This window comes from Nelumbo nucifera, chromosome 3 (genome assembly GCF_055504915.1).
Source record: "Nelumbo nucifera cultivar China Antique chromosome 3, China Antique-T2T, whole genome shotgun sequence".
NCBI lineage: Eukaryota > Viridiplantae > Streptophyta > Magnoliopsida > Proteales > Nelumbonaceae > Nelumbo > Nelumbo nucifera.
Window position 1 is genome coordinate 13,598,895 of NC_142651.1, and position 21,705 is coordinate 13,620,599.

Genomic DNA, 21,705 nt, shown 5'->3' on the forward strand with positions numbered 1-21,705 from the left:
CTGTCATCTAATGTAAGATTGATTAAATTCATTGCAAATTATAAATGGTGTTTTATTAAAATTTTAACTATATAAGATAGATTTTAATAAATCCATGTATAAGAAATAATTTAGTAAACGACCTTTTCTATTATTTATATAAATCTAATACATCCCACGGTCCCCGCAGTATTCTAGTATACATAACTACGGCGGGGGCGAGGAGAATATATACGTAGGCATATACATGAAAAATTGTATTTGAAGGTGCGAGTGTCGTCATCAGAATATTCAGCTGGCAGAAAAAACAGAGGGGTGACAGTGGCAAAGGCAAGGGATGCATTGCCAATGGGACTAAGAGATGGGGACGGCTGACCAAGAAAAGCCAACCACATCTCCATGAATCACCAAACCCTAACTCTCTCCACTCCTCTGCGTCGATCGTCCGCTATGGAGATCTTCCTCTGATCCTCTCCCTCCTTTTTCCTATATATCATCCTTTTTCAGTCGGAAACCCTAGATTTTATACGTGCCCGGAATCAGAACTGCCGTAGAAGAAAACCCTAGCTTTCGCAGATATTCTGAAACTCTCGAAGAGTCAAAGCTTCTCGCCGCGTTTGCTCACGTGTGAGACATTTCTTTGATTTGTTTGTTCTTTATTTTCATTGCTCTTGTTGTTTGTTCTACTTTGATTTCGCTTGATTTGGTTCTGCAGTTATTTTAATTAATATGGAAAACATTATCTAAGAAAAAAGAGAGAACTATTCATTTTCCATTTGTTTCGTAGTATTTGTTCTGATAACCGATAACGAAGAGGTCAAAATTTTATCTGAAGCTCTGTGGATAAACTATATGCCTGGCTTTGTTTCTATTATTGTTTAATTCAGTTTGAGGATGAAGCTCGTGTTGTGGATCTCGATTTTCTGATTGTGATGCATATTACCAGAATAGTCCTGAAAATATGGATCGAAGGCATTTGAGATGCGAGGAATCTTCTTTTCCTTTGCATTGAATGGCTCCAATCCAATTTCTGTTACTTTTCAAAGTTGAAAATAAGTTGAAATTATGGTTTATGCAGAGAAATCCATGTTATATAATATTTTCTTTTATTTTCATGTGCCAATTACACTGGCCAATGTTACAATTCTGATACTTGGGACGTTATACAAAATTGAGCTTATGCTTTAAAGATTCTATATCGAGGTTTCTAGGTAGCAAACTAGCAATGTCCTCTGCAAATTTTAAGCCATTCAATTATGATCTTGTTGCGTATATATTTATGTGTGCAATCAGAATTTAGTTTATAGACCATTCTTATGTTTTTCTTAATGTAATTTGGAATGATTGAGTACAACTTTTGTAAACTTTTTACATAAGGCTGCATTTGGAAACGATGCAAATGGAGTGTAAATCCCGGTTCAGGGTAAATTTACACTCTGGTTCACTTTTGCTTGTATTTGGCAACATTAAATTTATGCATTGACAAATGACAGAAAACACATTTTCCAATGCATTCAAGTGAGCTTTTGATAAAAAAAGGCATATGCTTTATTGGAATTCATGTTTACATCCATTACAGCTAAAAGTCTGTTTGGTAAGAAGGTAAATTGGTCAATACAAAATTAGCCCAAGTTTGCAATTTATATGGACCGTTTTACACTCTACATATTTGCATCGTTTCCAAACACAGCCTAAACTATCTATTTATTTCTTTATTTATTTTTGCTTGAATTTTGTTTTTTAGAGAAGCCAGTTTCTGAAATTAGTATGTTTGTTTTTGGTTGAATACCATAGGCGGTGAGGATGTCGACTCCTGCAAGGAAGAGATTGATGAGGGATTTCAAGAGGCTGCAGCAAGATCCTCCTGCAGGCATCAGTGGTGCACCTCAAGACAATAATATAATGCTTTGGAATGCTGTTATATTTGGGTAAGTATGAAGTAAAGATGTTTTTTTTTTTGTTGCTTTCCTCTTTCTTATCTTAGTTTGGTTGGTTATGCATTTGTTTTGGTTTTGTATTTCAGCCCTGATGATACTCCTTGGGATGGAGGTGAGTCAATCTTCTAACCCCAAATTTAACTTGAAGAAGATGCTAAACCATCCGGTAGATGGATCATTTCTTTTTATTATTTTTTCTCACATATGGTGGCTTTCTTTCAGTTGATAAATACCTTTGTTATTTTTTATATTCTGGAAACATTTAAGTCATAATTCTCCTTGGATAGCATGTTTCAACCTTTCCTATGAACTCCTCAGAGGTGGCATTAATTAAATATTTTTTTTTGAAGAAGGTAAGACATTATATTGCAAAAGAAAGAGAACTTATTACATCAGCTCATGTACAATGAGAGCCTGTACACCAGGATTATACAAAAAGACCTGAGAAATCAGTTAAAAAACAGTCTAGCTTGCGAAAAAGGCAAAATCTGGACACCAATAAAAGTCATTTGTACACTTAACCAAGAATACAGAAAACCTATAACTTTGTTCTTGACTGAAGCTACATCATTATAATTATTGTAGAAAAATCCGGCTGTTCCTTTCCTTCCAAAGAGCCCCCAGGATAGCGGCTGGAAAAATCCTCCAAAGCTGCTTGCCCCTTGCATTCAAACCCTTGAGAGTCCACCCTTGTAGAACCTGAAGGACTGAAAGGGGCAAGCAAGAACACCAAAGCAAGATAAAGCCACAATGTGATTAGAGGATTCAGGGACCTCATTGCAGAAGGAGCAACAAATACTAGGAAGATGCATCTCCCTTCTGAGCAGTCGATCTGTAGTTAGGCATTGATCAAGTGCTGCAGTCCAAACCAGGAAGGCAACTTTTGAGGGTGCATGGGAATTCCAGATTACAGTCCAAGGGAAATTTCCATCCTCACCAACCACAAGGTTGTTGTAGAAGGTCTGAGAAGAGTATTTACCAGAGGTCTCTCAAGACCAGATTCTTTCATCATCAGACTGGGTTGGGCTTGAAACCATGAATGTGACTTAGTAGCTCAGTTAGTGGACCAAATTCCCAACCATTGAGATTTCTTCTGAAAGCAGGGCCCCAAATTATCTCACCATTCACTGATTCAAAGCAGTCTTCAACCAGGAATTAATTTAATAATATACGTGGTTGGTTTGAAAAAGGGCAGCCCATTGCACAAGGCTCCCGCCAATGCAGGGTCTGGGGGGGGGGGGACAGATGTATGCAGCCTTACCCCTGCACATATTCCAAGATTTGAACCCTGGTCATGGTCACCCAGGTTACAATGGAGCAACCCAACTGTTGTGCCAATGCTACGCTGTTCCTAATCAACTCAGTGTAACTAAGCCTTGACCTGATGGATGCTGTGAGCTGCATGGACCCTGTTACACCATTCCATTAACTCTGTTCAGTATCATATCCAGTGATAAATTGTCGGTACTCAAATACATTTTGGTCTGCCCTTAGATCTTCTAGACCCCTCAGCTTGCAGTAGGTCACTTGTTCTCATTGGTACTGTAAATGGTCTTCTCTGCAGATGATGAAAACCAACCAATAAGGTGCTAGAGCATCTTTCTGTATTCAGTATGTGAGATGGTGCCATATTGGTGAGGTTTCTAAGTTCTGGTTCTTCTGGAGGTGCACTTTCTATTGTAAGAGATCTGGTTTATATTGGGTGTAAACACCAGACACAGTGGGGAGATGGAGCAGGATTTTTGTAGCCAACCTCAAATTTAAATTTTGGGATGAGGAATAGTTGAGTTGAATTGGAGGTTAGTTGCATGTGAAAACCCATGCTTGAAATACAAGGAACATGTTTGTGTTACAATACATGTGATCTTAAAACCATTATTTGCATTATCAACGATATTTGGTAAAATTTCCCCGAAATATCCCCAATTCGCTAGGTGTTAATATGAATTTTTGTGGGAATCTTTGTTTTTTTTTTCAAATATCTCTGACATTTTGCCAATATGTTGGCAATATGTTAGATTTCATTGATAAACTATATAATTATATATTTAAGGTTTAAAATTTGTTGATATTATTATTATTTTTTGATATTTCATTCTAATCATCATAGTTTTTTAAAAATATGCTCCTAAAAGAACCAATTGGGGGGAATTGGTTATTAGATAATTGGCGTACTATTTCAAAAAACAGAAAAATGCATATAACTACAAAAGAGTATTATCAATCTAATCAAAACATATAGTAACAAAAAAGACAAAATGGCAAGTAATTAGCATTATTTAATGAAGAGAAGATAGCTAAATGACTAAAAGGGAGACAAAGATACCTATTAAAGTCTCTTAATTTTCTTTTATTTGATTTATGCAGTTCTTTGCTATGGTTTTTTGAACCTTAAATGTGCAACTATGTTTCTTATAATGATTTCTTGAAGGTTAATTCACTAATTCCATGCTTTTAGAAAATTTTCTTGCTTTTTTTTTTATTTTCCAAATATCTTATTGAAATTAGTGAAATATCTCCACCTCTGCATGGAAAAATGTCCATCAATGTCGAAATTGTGAATCGTGCTTAAAATTATTCTCTTGAATGGGTCTGCTTGTGGTATATTGTTGAATGATACTTACAGTTTTTAGGTTCAGGGTTTTCTGTGTGTGACCTACTTTGTGTTCCCATAATAAATTTAAGTTTCAAGGTTTTATTGAATTTATAGATTGATGTATCTATTTTTCTGCTAATGATTGTTAAATTCTAATGTCATAGAAAATATGTAATAAATCTTCCTTTTTTAATTTCTATTCAGTCTGTAGCATCTTACTTCTTTGACCATATCTTTTGAACTGTTGTTTGAATCTTTCAGGTACGTTTAAGTTGACCCTTCAGTTTTCAGAGGATTATCCGAATAAGCCACCAACTGTTCGATTTGTTTCTCGAATGTTCCATCCAAATAGTAAGTTGAGAGCAAGAAGTGCAAAATGGTGCCATATGCATTTGCAATCTCTAACAGGATAATGGGCTATCAGCAGTTTTCATTTTGGATTACATTTAGAAATTGTAATAAATGTCTTAGAAGGTGTAAGTCGTGTATGCCCTGATGCGCAACTTCAAGGTGAGGCAAAAGGGGAAGCCTTGAGGCAAATGGGGGAGGCATGCATACACACAAGGCTTACACCTCTGGTGCAAAGGTGTGCATAAGGTGTACACCTCTGTTGTGCCTTATACAGTAATCATACACCTCTCATGTCTTAAATCCTTGGGTCTTTTATTTATGATATTGAATGAAGCAGCACCCTTTTGAAAACTCTTGAAGACTTGAGTATCCCGTATCTCTCCTTTAAATCCTGGACTATTAACAATCCAAATGAGAAAACAATTTTGGGTTCCAACACAATGTTCTTTCCTTGATATTGTCACCTCCTCATTCCCTTCTTCCTTTCCCATTCTCCCCTTCTTCTGTCTCATTCTCCCTATTTCCAGTAGTAAAATTAGTTTATAACCTTGTATTGGTTAATGAAGGCTACAGTTTGGTGTTCATTCTATCCATTCATCCTCTTACTTTTTTCTTTTTGGTTCTTGAACTTTGCCAGTTTATGCCGATGGGAGTATTTGTCTGGATATTCTACAGAACCAATGGAGTCCAATTTATGATGTAGCAGCTATACTTACATCAATCCAGGTACAATTGATTATTCCATTTGTTGTCTGTTGCTTCCTTACATCTGTTCACTGCATATTATTACTCTTTTTCACCTCATGGAATGAAATTAATTAAGAATTCTTTGCCTGATGGCTTATCATGAGCTTTTATTTTGCCTATCAATGTAATATAATGTTTGTTTATAAAAAGAAGATGGTACACTGCTACACTCTAAAAGTCTGGAATTCATACTCTTGAGCTTTGATTAAGTGCTATTCAAACTCTTTTAGTTAGGCTGAAAATGACAAGGTGTTGAATTAGAAGTATGACATGCTGATGGGCTTTTATTCATCAGTGTTTTCAAAGCGTTGACTAGTCATTTGAGGGCCAGACTGATTTCATCACTAACTAGTCCTCATGATGTGGTCACCTAGGATAACTAAGCATCCACTAAGTTGAGTAGTCGATTAATGCCTAGTCAACCACAGCAGGGGCTGAAGTTGGTGGTAAGTCATTAAACTATAGACACGTTGTGGTGGAAAGAGACTATTGTGTTGTAGTGGGCTGGCTACTAACGTCAATAGTTTCCAAGATGCCAAGGCCAGGGTATGAAACAGTGGAGCACCTTGTTGCTTAGGCGCCTAGGTGATGGGTTTTCTTAAATAAAACTCCTAAATCATAGGGTAATTCCCTAGGTTCTATAGCAAATAGCAATCATCTTTCACTAGTAATTATCAATAATCTTCCTCAAGTAAGTATAAACTTCATATCAAAATATAGAAAATCAACATATTCATGAGAAGGAAAAGAAGAAAGAGAAGAATATTTAGAAAATAAAGGGCCTGAGCCCTTGTTTTTTTGTTAGGAAAATTGGAAGCGAAAGGGTGGAAGAATGTGTTGATTGGATCATTGAATAAAAAATTGCTTATTGGTTTAGGTTTTGAAGTCTTCAAGGAGACAAAGATCAGAAAATTGTTGCATTAGCCAAACAAGGAAGAAACAGGCATAGATTGTATTTGGTGGGGGATTGATTACTAGGGAATCTGATCCTCAGTATTGCATACAAACTGGTGGTGACAGACGGGAAAGGTAGTAGAAGCTACCTAGGGACAATGAGCTTCTTGGCACATTGACCGTGTTATAGCCTATTTTTTGTCGCCAATGTATAAAAGTGAACAGGTACCAATAAAAGCACGTGCTAATTATCGGTCTGCAACAGGATCTGGGAGTCATCCCATTGTTTAAGTACAATAACCTTATTGAAATTACTGTGTTTCTTTGAAATACCTTTCCATAACCTTAGAGTTATTGGAGTTTCTCCATCAAGGGTATTGCTGCCTAAGTTACCCAGACATGACAAGGACATTTCTGGAAAAGGTGTTGGATATGGGATTTTACACTAAAAATTATCTAATGCAGTACAACAACCTTGTACACAATTATCTAATGCAGTACAAGAGGGTGTTGCCAGTCTGCGATTTTTCCACTACACCAAGCAATTACCCCTATGAAGTTCATTGAAAGCTGGGATAGGTTAATTCCATTTTTTGATAGATATTACATCTTATTTCTGGCATGCTTCCTCTTTTTTTTTGTGATAAGACTAGTATATACTCTTCTTGTCAAAAGGGTCTGGTTGTTTACTTCGAAAGAAGATGGAAAAGAAAACATCGTTAACTTAGTTGAATTTTCACTGCTAGATCGTTCTTTGAACCAATCATCTGTCCAGAGGTCACTTGCAATTGTTCCTGCACAATGACAAGCTGGACTCGTTGTTTAACAAAGGTAATTGAGCCCAGTTGCTTACTTAAGAAGATGGAAAAGTAAACATACTCAGTTAAATTTTCACTCTTAGATCTTCCTTTGAACTGCTCATCTGTCCAGAGGTAATTGAGCCCACATTTATCAAAAAGAAAAAGAAAAAAAAAGGTAATTGAGCCCCCAGTGGTTGGGTGGCAAAGTGGCTGAACCACTTTGTGTAAAAAAATGCCAAAGGTTAGGACCATATCCAGTCTACCCCTCCCAAGACCCCAGATAGCTGGGGACAAACATTGCACAATGGTTTTGTTCTATTATTTCTGTTAAAAAATTCAGAACATGTGATGTAGGACAAGTTCAGTTCTAGTCCTTGGAGAATGTTGAATGGTCTTCTTGATCAGAGTTTTATGGCTGTCAATGGCTGTAATGGCTTCTTGGAGGAATAAGAGAGAAAATACCTGGAATCACTACAGGGTGCCTAGAATCACTCTAGGACATGGGAATCACTCACCATAAATTGCAGAAGCTGAAGAAAACTCAATATAATTCATTGCCTTTGTGTAAAACGTCCGTACATATTCATAGACTCTAAACTCATAATAATCCTAGGAGTCAAACTGTTAGACTCAATAATCCTAGTAGGACTCAAACTAAGTTGTCATATCCTATTTCAATTCAAAGAAGACTCAATAACTCTAATCCTACTTATGCAATGACTCTGAAACTAGACAAATTAAACCCTATCATTGTTCTCTACATAAAATTGTAAAAATGACAAAAATACCCTACTGTCCAAAAATACAGAAATACATAAAATTTCACAAAATCCCAATTTTGACTCTCCAGCTCCTGCATCAACATGGTTGGCCTTTTGTTCAAGACACCAAAACATCAATATGTTGCTTTCAGAGGTTAAAGGGTAGAAGGAATTGAAAAGAATTTTTTTGTAATTGATCAAGTCATCAAACGGCTTGTTGGTTGTTGCCTTCAAGGAATTCAGAGATGACAATATTATTATTAGGGATATGAACTTCTTATCATGGTCTTTTTTTTTGATAAATGAGTAATATTTTATTAAACCAGCAAATAAGAGTTACATGCAACCCATGGAAAGGTACAAGATGCAACATTTCCTTTAAAACTAGTTACAGAATTATAAGTACAATAGAAATTACACAGAAGCTCAAAATAAAGTAGCCCGAAGAACCCCCTGTTTTGCAAGTGAATCAGCCATTGAGTTTGCTGATCTGCCTACCCACTGAACTCTGATTGTCATGTTCCTTGTTAGCCATTTAACCTTTTTGAGAAGATCTCTAAAACCCCAGATCACAGTGTCCGGATCCTTCAGCCAACCCACTATCACCTGTGAATCCCCTTCAAAAATCAGATGCTCTATGTCTAGCTGATTTGCAAGCTGGATTCCTTGTACAGCAGCAAGTAATTCGACCCTTAAACCCACTGTCACCTGGGAATCCCCTTCAATAATCAGATGCTCTATGCCTAGCTGATTTGCAAGCTGGATTCCTTGTACAGCAGCAAGTAATTCGGCCCTTAAAGAGTCTCCCACACCCGCAGGACCTGAGTACGAAGATATAATGCTACTGTCTTTGTTTCTCAGCACTCCTCCTATGCCTGAAGGTCCTGGATTTCCTCGGCTATTTCCATCAAAGTTCAGCTTAATAAACTCCTCCCCTGGTGGCATCCATTACTTCTTGTCATGGTCTTCCTCCTATCATTTTTAACATGGTAGTGGGTTGGGTTCCCTATTTTACTAGGTGAGTGTTCTGGGAATTGAGACTCTTTTGGGATGAGTGGAATATTAATATTATGATGGGCAGGTTATCTATGTTGTTTTAGTTGACTTTCCAAATATGGGGTTGTTCTTCCTCTACTAATGCCCTTGTAGTTTGAAAGGGACTAGAGTAATTTATTAGAAGAGTTTTGGGTGTACAATAAAAAAGGACTTGGCATTAGATGCGTTCTTGTCAGCACCATTGTATAGCATATCGGTGGTGCATAGATGCGTTCTGTAATAACTTGTCTTGATTTTATGAGGACACTTCCTCTTTTCCTTTTTCTGCTAAAACTACAAGGAACCATTCTGTGATAACTTTGTCTTGGATATATTGGGCAATCAACTATAATCCACCTTGAGGGCCATAATGCTTGAAGAGTACAAAACAACCCCTTTGTGGCTCATGAATTGTGTCTGTGGTGCATCCTGTGTATTTGTCCCATTCATCCTTGTATCATGAATCAACTTCATTTCTTCCATTATCTTCTCAGATGGTTTGTTAAGGTGTTTAGCCTGCATTTTCTAATGATGTAGAAATGGTATGTATGATGTGCCGATGTGTATTTGTGTTACCGGCATCTCAAACTGGATTATTTTCTATCCTTAATGGAGAAAATTCTGAAAGTATTCTTGAATTAAATAGAAAGCACATAAAGGTCTGCCATTACTCGATATTCATCTTTGCAGTATTTCAATTTATTTGGTTGAATGACGAGTTATTAGATCGAAGGCACAATGTTGGGAATACACTGGTTTGCTATAGTTGTCTAGTAAAGTGGTTTAGTTATCTCAGATCTATTAGGTGGCTTGGTTGAGTTCAATGCTTGTTATGGCTAATTACTAGTAAAAAAAAAATTGGGACCTTTAACAGCTGTGCTACCAGAAGTTTCAACCACAAGTTTTATTTTTTTCAGTATTAGCATTGGTTCAAGATCATGTAAAGTCAGTTATACATTCTGCTTCTTACAGCATTCCGTATGAACATTACTAAGTGTGATTGCTTTTGATTGCAGTCATTGCTTTGTGATCCAAATCCAAACTCACCTGCAAACTCAGAAGCTGCGCGTATGTTTAGTGAGAACAAGCGTGAATATAACAGGAGAGTACGTGAAATTGTTGAACAGAGCTGGACAGCTGATTGATATTTCCTGGTAGGGTGTTTTGGATGCTTCTAGAAGTTTGAGAAATGCCACAAGTGATATTGACACTCATAAACCATTGTACTGCAAGCACCCTTTGACTCGATTACATTGTTTGTTTGTTTTCCTTTGGGAATGAATATTAGGTCATTATGTCGATTTATGGGGAAACCTGGCAATGATAGTTTACATTGTATTTTTCTCAATCCCTAGAACCTAGAGTCGAGGATGTCTCAGCTGGGGGCCTGGGGCGGCTTTTGAACAGCTTGGCTAAAATATCACTATACCAGCATGCTGCCATGCACTGAAAGACTTAGCTGTAGCTCTGAAGGTTTGCCAGGTTGTAGCTGGTAGATGTATTTCCCACAACTTGAGTATCCCGGTTCCTAGCCCTGTAGCCCCAAGTTTTACTCAATATGAAACTGTGCTCCAAGCCTCCAACCTGAACCTGATTAAATTAATTAGGTTTTCAAATGTAACCCATTCCATCCCATGAATATGACCCCTATACTTGCAAGTGCTATATTTGTAAATATCTCAATATTACTATGTGCTTGGTCCGGCCTACCTGTCTACCTCCCTTGAAACTAAACTAAAATAAGGGGAAAATTACAGATAGCTACCATGTACTTTGTGGTAAAGACTTAAGGGTCTGAGCTTTCGATGTGATAATCAATCCCTTGAGCTTTTAAAAATATACTCAAATTTTTTAAAATGCTCCATGGTTTTTCAACGTGATAACCGATTATCACTGTTCTTTTACCTTCAGACTTCAGACGTAAATCAGCAGTGATAAAACTAAGTTCACCCTGATTCTCTCATACACAGTACACACACGCACCAGCTGACAGGTTGTGCTGGTTAGGGATGGAGAGAGAGAGAGTAATGAGTAATGACTGGCGGTGGTTATTCTCCTTTCAGTGTTTTAGAGGTTTCCGGGTTGAAGGAGGAAGAAAGAAATGGGGGAAACAGGGCCAGCTATTGCCATGGGTTGTGTTCTCGATTCGTACAGGTGGAGATGGTTGCTCTGTTATTTGCTCAAACGAAAAAAGATGACAAAGTAGAGAAAGAGACTCAAATAGCCCACCTTATTAAAAATTAATGAGAAGGGTAGTTTTGAGATCTTGAAACGTTCGAAGTGGCACGTGACTTTAAATGTTAACGGCCAAAGTTGTGTATGTATCAGTCCTGGCTCAACTCAAGTTAATGAATTATTTAAATTTCAGATTGACCGAAGACATGGTTATAGACACCGGGCTGGGCAACTCGTCACATAAGGTGGAGGTGGAGTCCGGTTACTATTCTATTTCATTTTGTCGGTTCGGGTTGGAGTGGCCCTAGTCCGAGACAATGGCTGGTTTCAGAATTCAGACATTGCCTTCAACTTGTATAGTTTTTATAGGGGAAATCGGCATTTAAGGGATTATGGGAATAGGGATTTGGAATCAGAATTTGGAACGGGTCATTTTAATTTTAATTGTTTGATTGGGTGGAATTGGAATTTTATTTCCATTCCTGATGAATTGGCATTCCTCATTTTAAGGAATGACCATTCCTTCCCCTCCCTCGGGAATTAAATCCCATTCTAACTTATTATAATATTGATTTCATTCTTGTCTGAAAAAATAGATCATTCTGATTCTGATTTTAAGGAATTTTTATTCCGAATAATTCCAACTGCAAAGCAACGTGAGCAATGTTTTGCTTGGAAGACGGTATTTCCTGGGCACAGTTCTTTTAATGCCAATCACATTTCTGCCACATGGAGGATTGACATGTTACTTTCCTTCGATTTGCTAGACTGAGAAAGCTTTTCCTGTGCACGTTCGACAACCTGAGATGTCAAATTGTCAATAGGACTTTTTCTGCGTGATACGTAGCTAACGTGTCATGGAGGAAGAGCCCCGTTGATAGCGCGGCCAAATAAGATTTTCTTATCTAGACTTCTCATATAGATTTGCCACGTAGATAGTGTTGTCCAAGCTTGGAACAGGACAAAGAGGATGAAAAGGCAGAGAGGAAGGTGGATGCATACTTGCCAAAGAATAGAAGTCAGCAAGGGTGACTGTAGATATATTATCTATTTGTTTGGTTTCGTTTATGTTTATTGAGTAAATGGTGTCACATCGGCACTCCATCAGCAAAGCTTCATTAATTGTATCTCTATAAAAGCAAATATCGATTTATATGCATCTCTCTTGTTTCAAAAAATTTTATTTTGGAGCTTCTTGAAACGAGTAAGCATTTATTGACACTTTGCTAATGTGGGTGCCTAATGGCTAGTGGTGGCAATTGGGCGGATTGGGTTGGGTTTGGTTTGGGTTGAGTTTCAATCCAACCCATTTAACTCGCCAACCCGTTAATGACCCAGTTATATAAAATTAAATGGGTTGGGTTCAACCCAAACCCGCTTTAACCCAATTCAATCTGCCCAAACCCATTAATCTTATATTTATGTACTTAAAACAAAAAAACTAACTCCTTTTTAACAAATAAGTTAGTCATAACTTAGTGGTAATAGTAGTTGCTATTTACACAACTGGTGAAGGTTCAGATCACATTACATGCCTGTTATTTTTATACAAGCAGAAAAGCCATTTAACTATGTGCGGGTTTCGGATTTGATGAATCACAAGGTTCAAACCGGTCAGACCAACTTGAACTATCTAATTAGATTGTCTTCGAGGCAATCACATCAAGTTCAAGAGTGGTTGAACCGTTTAGATCGGATCAGTCCGGTCAGACTAGACCCCACCCGAACTGGTTTATTTCGGTCAGACCAAACCCAAACCGGACTGGGCCGGTTCAGTTTGATCGGACCAGACTGGACCGGTCCAGTCAATGGTGGATTGACTTGGGTCAGCTCATATCAGGTTTGTGCACGGGTTTGGGGGTGAACTGATTGGCCCAAAGCGGGTAAAAAAAGTAAATCAGATCGGGCCGGATTTGGATCGGGTTGTACGGATATGAACCAAACTGGACAATCCAACCTGGGCAAAGCAAGTGGAGTCGGACCCCGCCTGATCTAATTCACTTCGGATTCGGGTCGAGCCGGCTGCATGAATAATGGTTGGACCGAACGACCCAAACCGGGCAAAGCAAGCAGTACCAAGCCATCCCGCCCAAGGTCTATTTTGGATTCGGGTCGACTTGGATCAGGTCAGACCGCATTGAATTGGTCCGGACTTGGGTCAAATTGATTTGGATTTATGTTGGGTGAAGTGTGTTGATTCAAGACAAAACTAAATTTAGTCAATAATTAATAGAAAATTAATGCATTAATTATAAATTATTTAATTCAAATGAAGAAAATAAAAAAATGCTAAGAAATTAATACTAATATCCGTAATGGTTAATCCAACGGTTATCCACAACCCAACCCAATCCAACCCATTTAAATGGATGAATTGGGTGACGGGTTAATTACACAACCCGTCAAGTAAATGAGCGGGTTGAGCAGGTTAAATACTGGGTGGATTAGACGGATTCAACAGGTTGGATGAAAAATTGCCACCCCTACTAATGGCGCCTATGTATTATAAACGCCCTCATTAATAATGTTCTCGATTTTATAATCACATAAATACAAAATATTTATTGAATAAACGTAAACGAAACCAAACACCCTCGTATCTATGCGGTTTATGATTATGAAGGTAGGACCTAGTACCTACGTAATTGAATCCTTCTCCTCTCAGTTATACGTAATTGAAACTTGCTTACACTCTGTCAGGCAAAATGCATGCATGGATCTATCAAATATCAATATCATCTAGCTGGAACCTACATTCTGTTAGAAGTAGTGATAGACAGAGAGGCAGCTTTGAGTTACATAAATCTTAACCTAACTATGGCCTACCATGCGTCTGATACATGATACATGTTTAAAGACTCCATCCAGGTCTGAAACCGACGATTCTAGCGTTATCTTCCTTTTTTCTTTCTCATTAATTTGTTCCTTTAGTGGGAATTGTGGATGAGTTGGTATGATGCAGGGAGACTCACACGGGGCCACTGGCCATCGGCCTTGTGGTTTTGTTCCTTATCAGTCCATAATAAAGTGCATGTATTATTGCTGCATGTGCTCTCTCAGTCTCAGTTGTCAAATGGCATTCTAGTGCGGTCGTTGGCTATGCTCCATCCAAGTGGTGGCATATATGCTGTGTGGTTTGTGGGTCTTGCTAGGAACAAATTGTGTGATGTGAGCTGCCAGTGTCATACCATCCTTATCTGCAAACCCAGAGAGGACACAGTTCTCTATAGTGATGATTGATGAATATATTGAATATACCTCATCCCTAACTCTAAGATAAGATGTTCATTACACTTTTGGCCTGGATAATTGGCCGTATCGTCCCTCCACATGGCAACTAGAGGTTTTTGTGAAACAAGTTCGGGATTGGCACTGAAAGGAATAACACCGGTCTGGTCCACATGCACCTAAATGCTTTTTGTATGGGACTTCTGCCATCAGAAATTAACCTGGGTTCTGGGCATGCAACAGGGAAGTTAGACATCGATCTAGCCTGATTTTGGTTGGTGCAGTCTAAAAGCTATCAACCTTCACAAGATGGACTTTCTAGCTATATCATATGTAGGTTTCCCATTGGTTTCCTTCTTATTTAAGATATTTATTAAGTATAAACAATTATTATATTTAAAACATCTTTATTGTTGTACCAAGTTGTAACGGTACAGCCTTTCAATGTTGTTCAGTTTAGTTTGTTTTTTTTTTCCTAGATTGATGAATAGGGCAGTCCAACTCCATAGATTGTCTCAGTTAGCTAAGTTCTCTGATGAGGATTCTGTTTCTTGGGCTAGACCTCCATGTACTGAATAGTTTGTTTCCTCCTTCTGTTAGTGCTTTAGTCTTTTAAATTTTAATTATCAAAGAAAAAAATAGTTGTATCGGTACAAGTTTAGGCCAACTGGGAAAATAATAATGTGAAAGAGTATGCCTTATTTACTTACAGGATATATGATAAGCTTCAAATGTACAGAAAAAAAGAAATTTATAACAATAATATCTACTAATAAATAGTGACTGCACAGTGGGGAAGAGGAAATTACTCAAGGTCTGTATGTACTGATGCTTCCGCTAAGGTTCCCACTAAGTTTCCCGCTAAGGTTCCCACTGATTTTGCCGCTGAGGTTTCCACTAGTGGCCCATCCGTCCTGAACTTGAACTGAATACTGCAAATTCCAGAGAACGTCTTCTATTGATGGTCGCTGTCTAGGGTCTTTAGATAGACATTTGATGGTAATTTCAACTGCGGTTCTTAATGATTCATAAGCAAATGTGCCTCGAATGGCAGGATCTGTAACTGCTCGGAGCTTTGCTGGGGCTTCTGTTAAGCCCTTCTCTAGCTGTAAACCAAAACAAGTATTTACAGTAAATAAAACAGAACAATTAACTAGATGTAAAAAATTTGAAGTTCCATGATATAGAAAATAATCGACCCTTTTGAAGCTCTGGGGCAATTAACCAGATGCTTGAGTCAGTATAGGCAGGAAGGAATTAGAAACATTTCAATTTTATGGACAAATTTTGTCTAGAATTTGGATAGTGGAAAAAGGTATTTGTACCTGAAGTCTTATCACGTCCAGTTCATTTTGGGATGTGATTTGTTTACCCGTAATTACTTCTACTATAATAGCACCAAGCTGATAAATATCATCTTTCTCTGCATGTTCAGCACTGCAAAAAAAATATATGGAACTTTCATAAGAAAACAAAGCTAAATTAAAAGCAATGTCCAGTTGGGCTTACAAATTTGCATGATCATAACTTGATCTTTTTGCTTGTATACACTCAGACACTGTGTAATGGCATCTTGGAGACTCAATATACCCAATTTTCATGCCTCTAAAGTTACAGCAGAATCCATGACACTAATATTACCACAGCCACAGGCCACAACATAGTTATAAACCATTTGTGAGCAAGATCAGAGGAACCTTCTTTAGAACTGTTTAAAAGAGAAACAACAGAAAAAGAAAGAAAGAGAAGGAAGAATAATTTACCTCCCAATATTACCGAGAAAATCTCTATTGGAAGGGTCTTGTGAACCTACCTGGACACCCAATAAAGAGAGAGGAGGCTTAATGAAAAATGTAGACCCTTATAGATATACTTTAGACCAAAGACGTATATAACATATTGAAGTTTAGCTTAATTTGAACTCACTCGAGCCGGCAGTGGCAGATTATAGCTACTAATTTTTGGTGTGAAATTATCATCCAGCAAAATATTCTCAATCTTCAGATCATTCCCAAAAATGCCAGGTGAAATTCCTGTATGCAAAAACTGTATTCCCCTGGCAACACCTATATTAATAGCCATTCTCTGTGGCCATTTTAATGTTTCCCGCCTTCTCCAGTCTGCAAATGAGATCAAAGATAGATGAGGTATTGAATTTGTTTGTTTAATGAAACTAATATTTGAGAAATCTGAACCAATAATATCTGTTTGTTTTACCAGTTAGATGACTCCTTAATGCCCCATTTGAAACATGTTCCAGAACAAGAAACAAAGTGTTTGCTGCATTGGGGTGATCCTGAAATGTAACAATGCAATGTCCAAGAATTCCAACCAAGTGCCGATGCCTTAGCTTTGAAATCACTTCCATGTGCTGCAGTAAGCTCTGAGGTGAATGCTTGTTCTTTAGTTTTAAGCATCGCACTGCAACTGCAGAACCATCTCCGAGCCAACCTTTGTAAAGCTGAAAACACGAAAATCATTTGGTTTGAGTTTGAGGGATTCATAGAGGACTAGACATACTACATCTACCACTATTCCATTAGTGCATTATTGTTATGATTTATCTGTTAAGTAAATGCTTCTTCTTAATAACCGGTAATATGGGTTATTACTTCTGTGATTATTCATGACTGATGGACTTGACATCGCCAAAGCTCCCAATAACAGACAATCCGATCCTTGTTATCATTTTTCTTGATTAAGTAGTGTGAGAACCAAAGTAGCTAATAATAACTGGTGGCTAAATACCACAATTCAACTTATCTGGTAACCAAACTCAACCCTAAAGTTTTTGAACACACAATCAGTGAAAATCATATTCTATTTCCCCGAGTACTTGCAGTATCAAGATTTAAGGTCCTATCATCAAATGTGACTGGAGGAGTTGGCACTAAACCAGTTGAGTACAACTTACTTGACATAAAAGTTCTGTAAAATTTCTTAATATCCACAATGCTTATGCATACTATGAGACCAAAATCATGACATATACCAGAAGATGTTTCATCTTTCTTTTTCTTTTTCATTCTAAAACCCATGATGAAGACTTTCTGTCTTACCTGTCCATATGATCCTTGGCCCAATAAATTTGTTTGGTCGAAGTTATTCGTTGCTTCTTCAATCTCCTCCATGGTGAATTCATGATATGGTGGGAGCTCAAGTGCTCCCAATCTCATTGTGTGGGATACATACCCTGTCAAAGAACATTTTTTTTTTCGCTTTATTAACGAAATTTAGTCTCACAATAAGATTAAACCAAGCAACACAGACTCCATGATGATCAAAAAGTTATATTAATATTGGAGATACTTTGAGGAACTAATTTAGGCGAAAGACTGATTAATCCTCTGCAATTGATAATCCATATAAACAGAGAAGGAAGATCTTACTTGTATCCGCAGCAGAAGGTTTATTGAGCATATGTTTGTTGAAACTGCTGGTTCCATGCTTCCTTGATCTTGTCATCCTAAAGATCACAAGAAGTAACAAGCCCAATGCGATCACACCACCCACAATACCCCCGCCAATTCCTGGTATGAGGCCTAACTTGCTGCTCGAATGGTGCTTTGTTTTCGGAGTTGTGGTGGGTTTTACAGCCAACGCTTCCTGGTCGCAAAAGGAGGTGGGGTGCTGATAACTCGAGTTCCCACTGGATAAACAATTCCAGGAGTAGAGCACAACGCGGTTCGAAGAGTTAGATCCTATGCACGACGGCAATCTTCCCGTCAGGAGGTTGTTGGAAAGATCCACAAAACCAAGTTTGTCGCTGCAAGAAATAGTCGTCGGAAGGGCTCCTGTCAATTTATTTCTGGCCAGATTGAGATACTGGATTGATGGCATAGAAAACAGAGCAGTGGGAATGGGCCCATTTAATTGATTGGAAGAGATGTCTAACCGCTGCAGCGCATCAAATTTCTTGAAGTCGAGACGAAATTCAGACTGAAACGTGTTGTTCTTCAGTATAATGGTCACGAGCTTGTTCCCCAGAGAGGGAAATTTGGGTCCGAGAAGATTGCCACTCAGATCCAGTTCTTTCAGAACCGCTAAACTGGTGAGATCTGGGACCGTTCCATTGAACAAATTATCAGCCAAAACAAGACTGCTGAGGTTCTTGAAGGTGGAAATTGACGGAGGAATCTGTCCGTATATGAAATTGAAGCTTATGTTCAGGACTTGAAGAGACCGGAAACGATTGATCTTGGGGGGTAGTGGACCCCATATTCCCAGCGACACAAGCGTCAACACCTTCAAGCTGGCAAGCTTGGTAAGGGTGGTGAAGAATGAATCAATTAAGAAGCTCTGAGATAGAGTTTGCTCAGAAACGGCAAAACCGGAGTTCCTCCCTGAGGCCGGTTTTGGGTTGACAGAAGGAGAGCTTCTGTTCCCAATGACAGTTAATTCAGTTACATGGTTACCTGAGCAGACAATTGTGAGAGATGGCGATGGAGGAAGGTAGCAGAAGTTGGTCCAATTATTCCATCCTTGGAACGCAGGTGGAAACTCCAGAAGCTGTTGGACTCGAAAAAGGATTCGATTTTCAAATGGCGTCAATTGCGCAACGGAGGGAGGAGGAAGCAGAGCCAAAATGAGGATTGCAAAGAATAGACAGTATGAACAGCGAGTCGTCGCCTCCATTGTTCAAAGGAGTCAAAACACAACTCTAGTCATTCCAAAGCTCAGCAAGGGAAAGAGATGAGAAAAGCCCAGCTTCATTTATGATTTACCACTTGTTATAAGATACCGAAAGGGACTGACTAGCTGTAGCTGGAACAGAATCATCAGAATTCAGAACAATAGCAATTACTGCCATTTATGGGAAAAACAGCAAGTATGAATTGCACTGTACATCTCATAAAATCTGACACTGAGAAACTGTTGAAGAAGAGAAGAGGAGAAATTTCCAATATCTGTTTTTCTGTCAGAAATCGGCAAATGCTCTCTATAAAATTGAAAGCTACCCTTTTCTTTCTAGCAGAGCCAGAGGGAGTCTCAGTCTATGATCAAAAGAAGGGAGCTATTGAGTATGGTCTATGGAGGGTGATTTGAGATTTTGAGTTTATATTTGCAGAAATTATATATCAAAGTAGAACAGGAAAGAATAAGAGACTCTCACTCTCATCATTGAACAAGCTTTTGGTCAATTTCAATTTTACATGATTGGAATTAGAAGATGAATGAATTATACAGGAATGCTGGCTGATCAAAAGGAGTGGACCATGCCAAGAGAAGTGTAGTAACCAAGTACAGACGAAGGAGAGAATCTATAATTCTCATTGCTTATTTACTTATTTATGCTTATAAAAATTGAAAAGAGAAAAAAAAAAAAAAGTCATGATCCTATGGATCGCAATCCATCGTATCAAATAGCTCTCGGATTTTCAAAATCGTTGATTTCCAGTGCTCGGCCGCCGTTGAACTGACGTTTCGGGATCCACGGCCACGGGCGGGTATCTCGAAGTTCAAAGCAACATGACACCCACCACCCCCCACGCCAGCACGTGGATTCCGTGAAATGCTTTCAGCGTTTCGGGGTTTAAATTCATAAATTAATGAACGACGATGACGAGGGGCCTGTGGTGTCGGGTGTGGCACTCTTTTTTTAGTTTAGGGTAAAATATAAAACCCTCCTCTTACGTTTGTGACAATCATAAAAACCTCCCTTCAACTTTTATTTTAATAAAAACCTCCCATCAATTATTAATTTAAACAAAACGGAAAGTATGAATAGGCTAAATGTAGATATCTGATTTTCACTGCAAACCTATAAACATTCAAAATGACAATAACTCATTAACGTTCTGTCCGTAAATTAACATCAATTTTCAATAATATTTTAGACCTATAAATTTAACCCAGGGTCAGAATTTGTAGAATAAAATAAATATTTAACTTAATAACCCATTTGCTAGTTGTTGTAAATGCAGTTATTATTGTAAATGCTTTGCAGGTCGCAATGAACGTCCAATCTCATTTGCTTTCCAGCTACGATGGTTAAATGCTTCTTCTTTTTTCTTGATAGAAATTTCGGTGGTGGTAAGATTAAAAGAGAAAGAGGACGATAAATAGGTTATAACAAATTAATGTTTCTTTTAAAATTATTTTAATAGTACGTAAAATCATATGCAAAAGGATAAAATGAGTATTTTGAAAAAATAATGCATCAATCAAATGCTTTCTGTCAGGGTTAGTGATGAAAAAGAGGCCTTTTCGAGTGCTCCAAAAGTTCAGAGGAAGCCTTTATTATAGTTAAATTTGAAGAGAGATTTTTATGATTGTCAGAAACCTGAGGGGGAGGTTTTTTTATTTTACCTTTATTTTAAGGGAATATCAAAAGGTTGGAATACTCTTGAATTGATTCAATCTTACAGAAACGGCTAAATACGTCGTCCCTTTTCGGTAGTCCACGCTCCACAGCGCGAAGATCAAAGCGATAGGTATGGTATAATATGATCAAAGCCATCCATGAAGTGATTGGTTGATGCATTGACGGTGTAGATGGAATGTACGTGTACGACACTGAACTTGGGTGGCTTTACGGGAAATTGTGTCGGTGAAGTTATAAGTTATGCGTTGAAGTTGAAGTTGGACTACACAGTCAACCCACATGTATGGCAACTGGCATTTATTTGTAAAATAGATTCGGATATATGCATGAAATATTTAAAAAAAAAAAATCTGTGTAAACGAGTGAACTGATGTCGTTGTGGTGGGGCAGGGATGAACGGATGGATGATTCATGATTGGCTGAGGATGAGGAATGTACCTAATCCCCCACTCCTTTCTTGCTTTATTTTGTAGCAAGTGAACTGTGAACGCGTATGAATAGGACAGTCACAGGCAGCATGTCATGTGTGCATGCATGCTCAATCTATGTGCTTAGATGTCTTGATTATTTTGACAAATTTACTGCTTCATCCAACGGTTTGAATAATCCGGGACCCGGCATATATATAATGGAACTCTTTACCTCTATGTAAACATTACTGTGACTTCACTCTTCAGTATATTGGGAGGTGTTTTTTTATGGCGTAGAACTGTGCTTAGCTATCATTTAATAAATAAAGACGACTTTGAACAATAAAATAATGGATGATTAGACAAATCGAACAGACCAGTCGTTTTATAATTTATTTTTTATGATAAGAAATTAGAAAAAGAAAAAAGATGGGGAAGGGAATCTGGAGGAGACATTTAAACCGGCC

The 21,705-nt window shown here is 38.0% G+C and overlaps 2 protein-coding genes across 3 annotated transcripts; one reads left to right on the forward strand and one right to left on the reverse strand.

Moving 5' to 3' along the window:
• The first annotated feature begins 311 nt into the window (after positions 1–311).
• Positions 312–10,436, forward strand: LOC104596981 (ubiquitin-conjugating enzyme E2 2). 2 transcript variants are annotated; one of them, XM_010258330.3, is made up of 6 exons: positions 312–604; positions 1,774–1,907; positions 2,003–2,028; positions 4,774–4,863; positions 5,501–5,589; positions 10,117–10,421. In XM_010258330.3, exons 2-6 carry the CDS (start codon positions 1,783–1,785, stop codon positions 10,243–10,245), a joined length of 459 nt encoding a protein of 152 aa, XP_010256632.1. In that variant the 5' UTR covers positions 312–604; positions 1,774–1,782; the 3' UTR covers positions 10,246–10,421.
• Positions 10,437–15,160: 4,724 nt separating this feature from the next.
• On the reverse strand, positions 15,161–19,775 carry LOC104596990 (putative LRR receptor-like serine/threonine-protein kinase At1g14390). The gene is made up of 7 exons (XM_010258344.2): positions 17,893–19,775; positions 17,563–17,696; positions 16,721–16,964; positions 16,430–16,623; positions 16,267–16,316; positions 15,829–15,940; positions 15,161–15,609 (listed from the first exon to the last, which is right to left on the reverse strand). Exons 1-7 carry the CDS (start codon positions 19,136–19,138, stop codon positions 15,313–15,315), a joined length of 2,277 nt encoding a protein of 758 aa, XP_010256646.1. The 5' UTR covers positions 19,139–19,775; the 3' UTR covers positions 15,161–15,312.
• Positions 19,776–21,705: the final 1,930 nt, after the last annotated feature.

Bases quoted from the DNA above. Each gene is read 5' to 3' on its own strand.
- LOC104596981 (XM_010258330.3), top strand. From the start codon at position 1,783: ATGTCGACTCCTGCAAGGAAGAGATTGATGAGGGATTTCAAGAGGCTG. The intron at 1,908-2,002 runs GTAAGTATGAAG...TTTGTATTTCAG, and splicing joins TGGAATGCTGTTATATTTGG to CCCTGATGATACTCCTTGGG. The intron at 4,864-5,500 runs GTAAGTTGAGAG...GAACTTTGCCAG, and splicing joins TCGAATGTTCCATCCAAATA to TTTATGCCGATGGGAGTATT.
- LOC104596990 (XM_010258344.2), bottom strand. From the start codon at position 19,138: ATGGAGGCGACGACTCGCTGTTCATACTGTCTATTCTTTGCAATCCTC. The intron at 17,697-17,892 runs GTAAGATCTTCC...GTTCTTTGACAG, and splicing joins ACCTTCTGCTGCGGATACAA to GGTATGTATCCCACACAATG. The intron at 16,317-16,429 runs GTGAGTTCAAAT...TTGGGTGTCCAG, and splicing joins ATCTGCCACTGCCGGCTCGA to GTAGGTTCACAAGACCCTTC.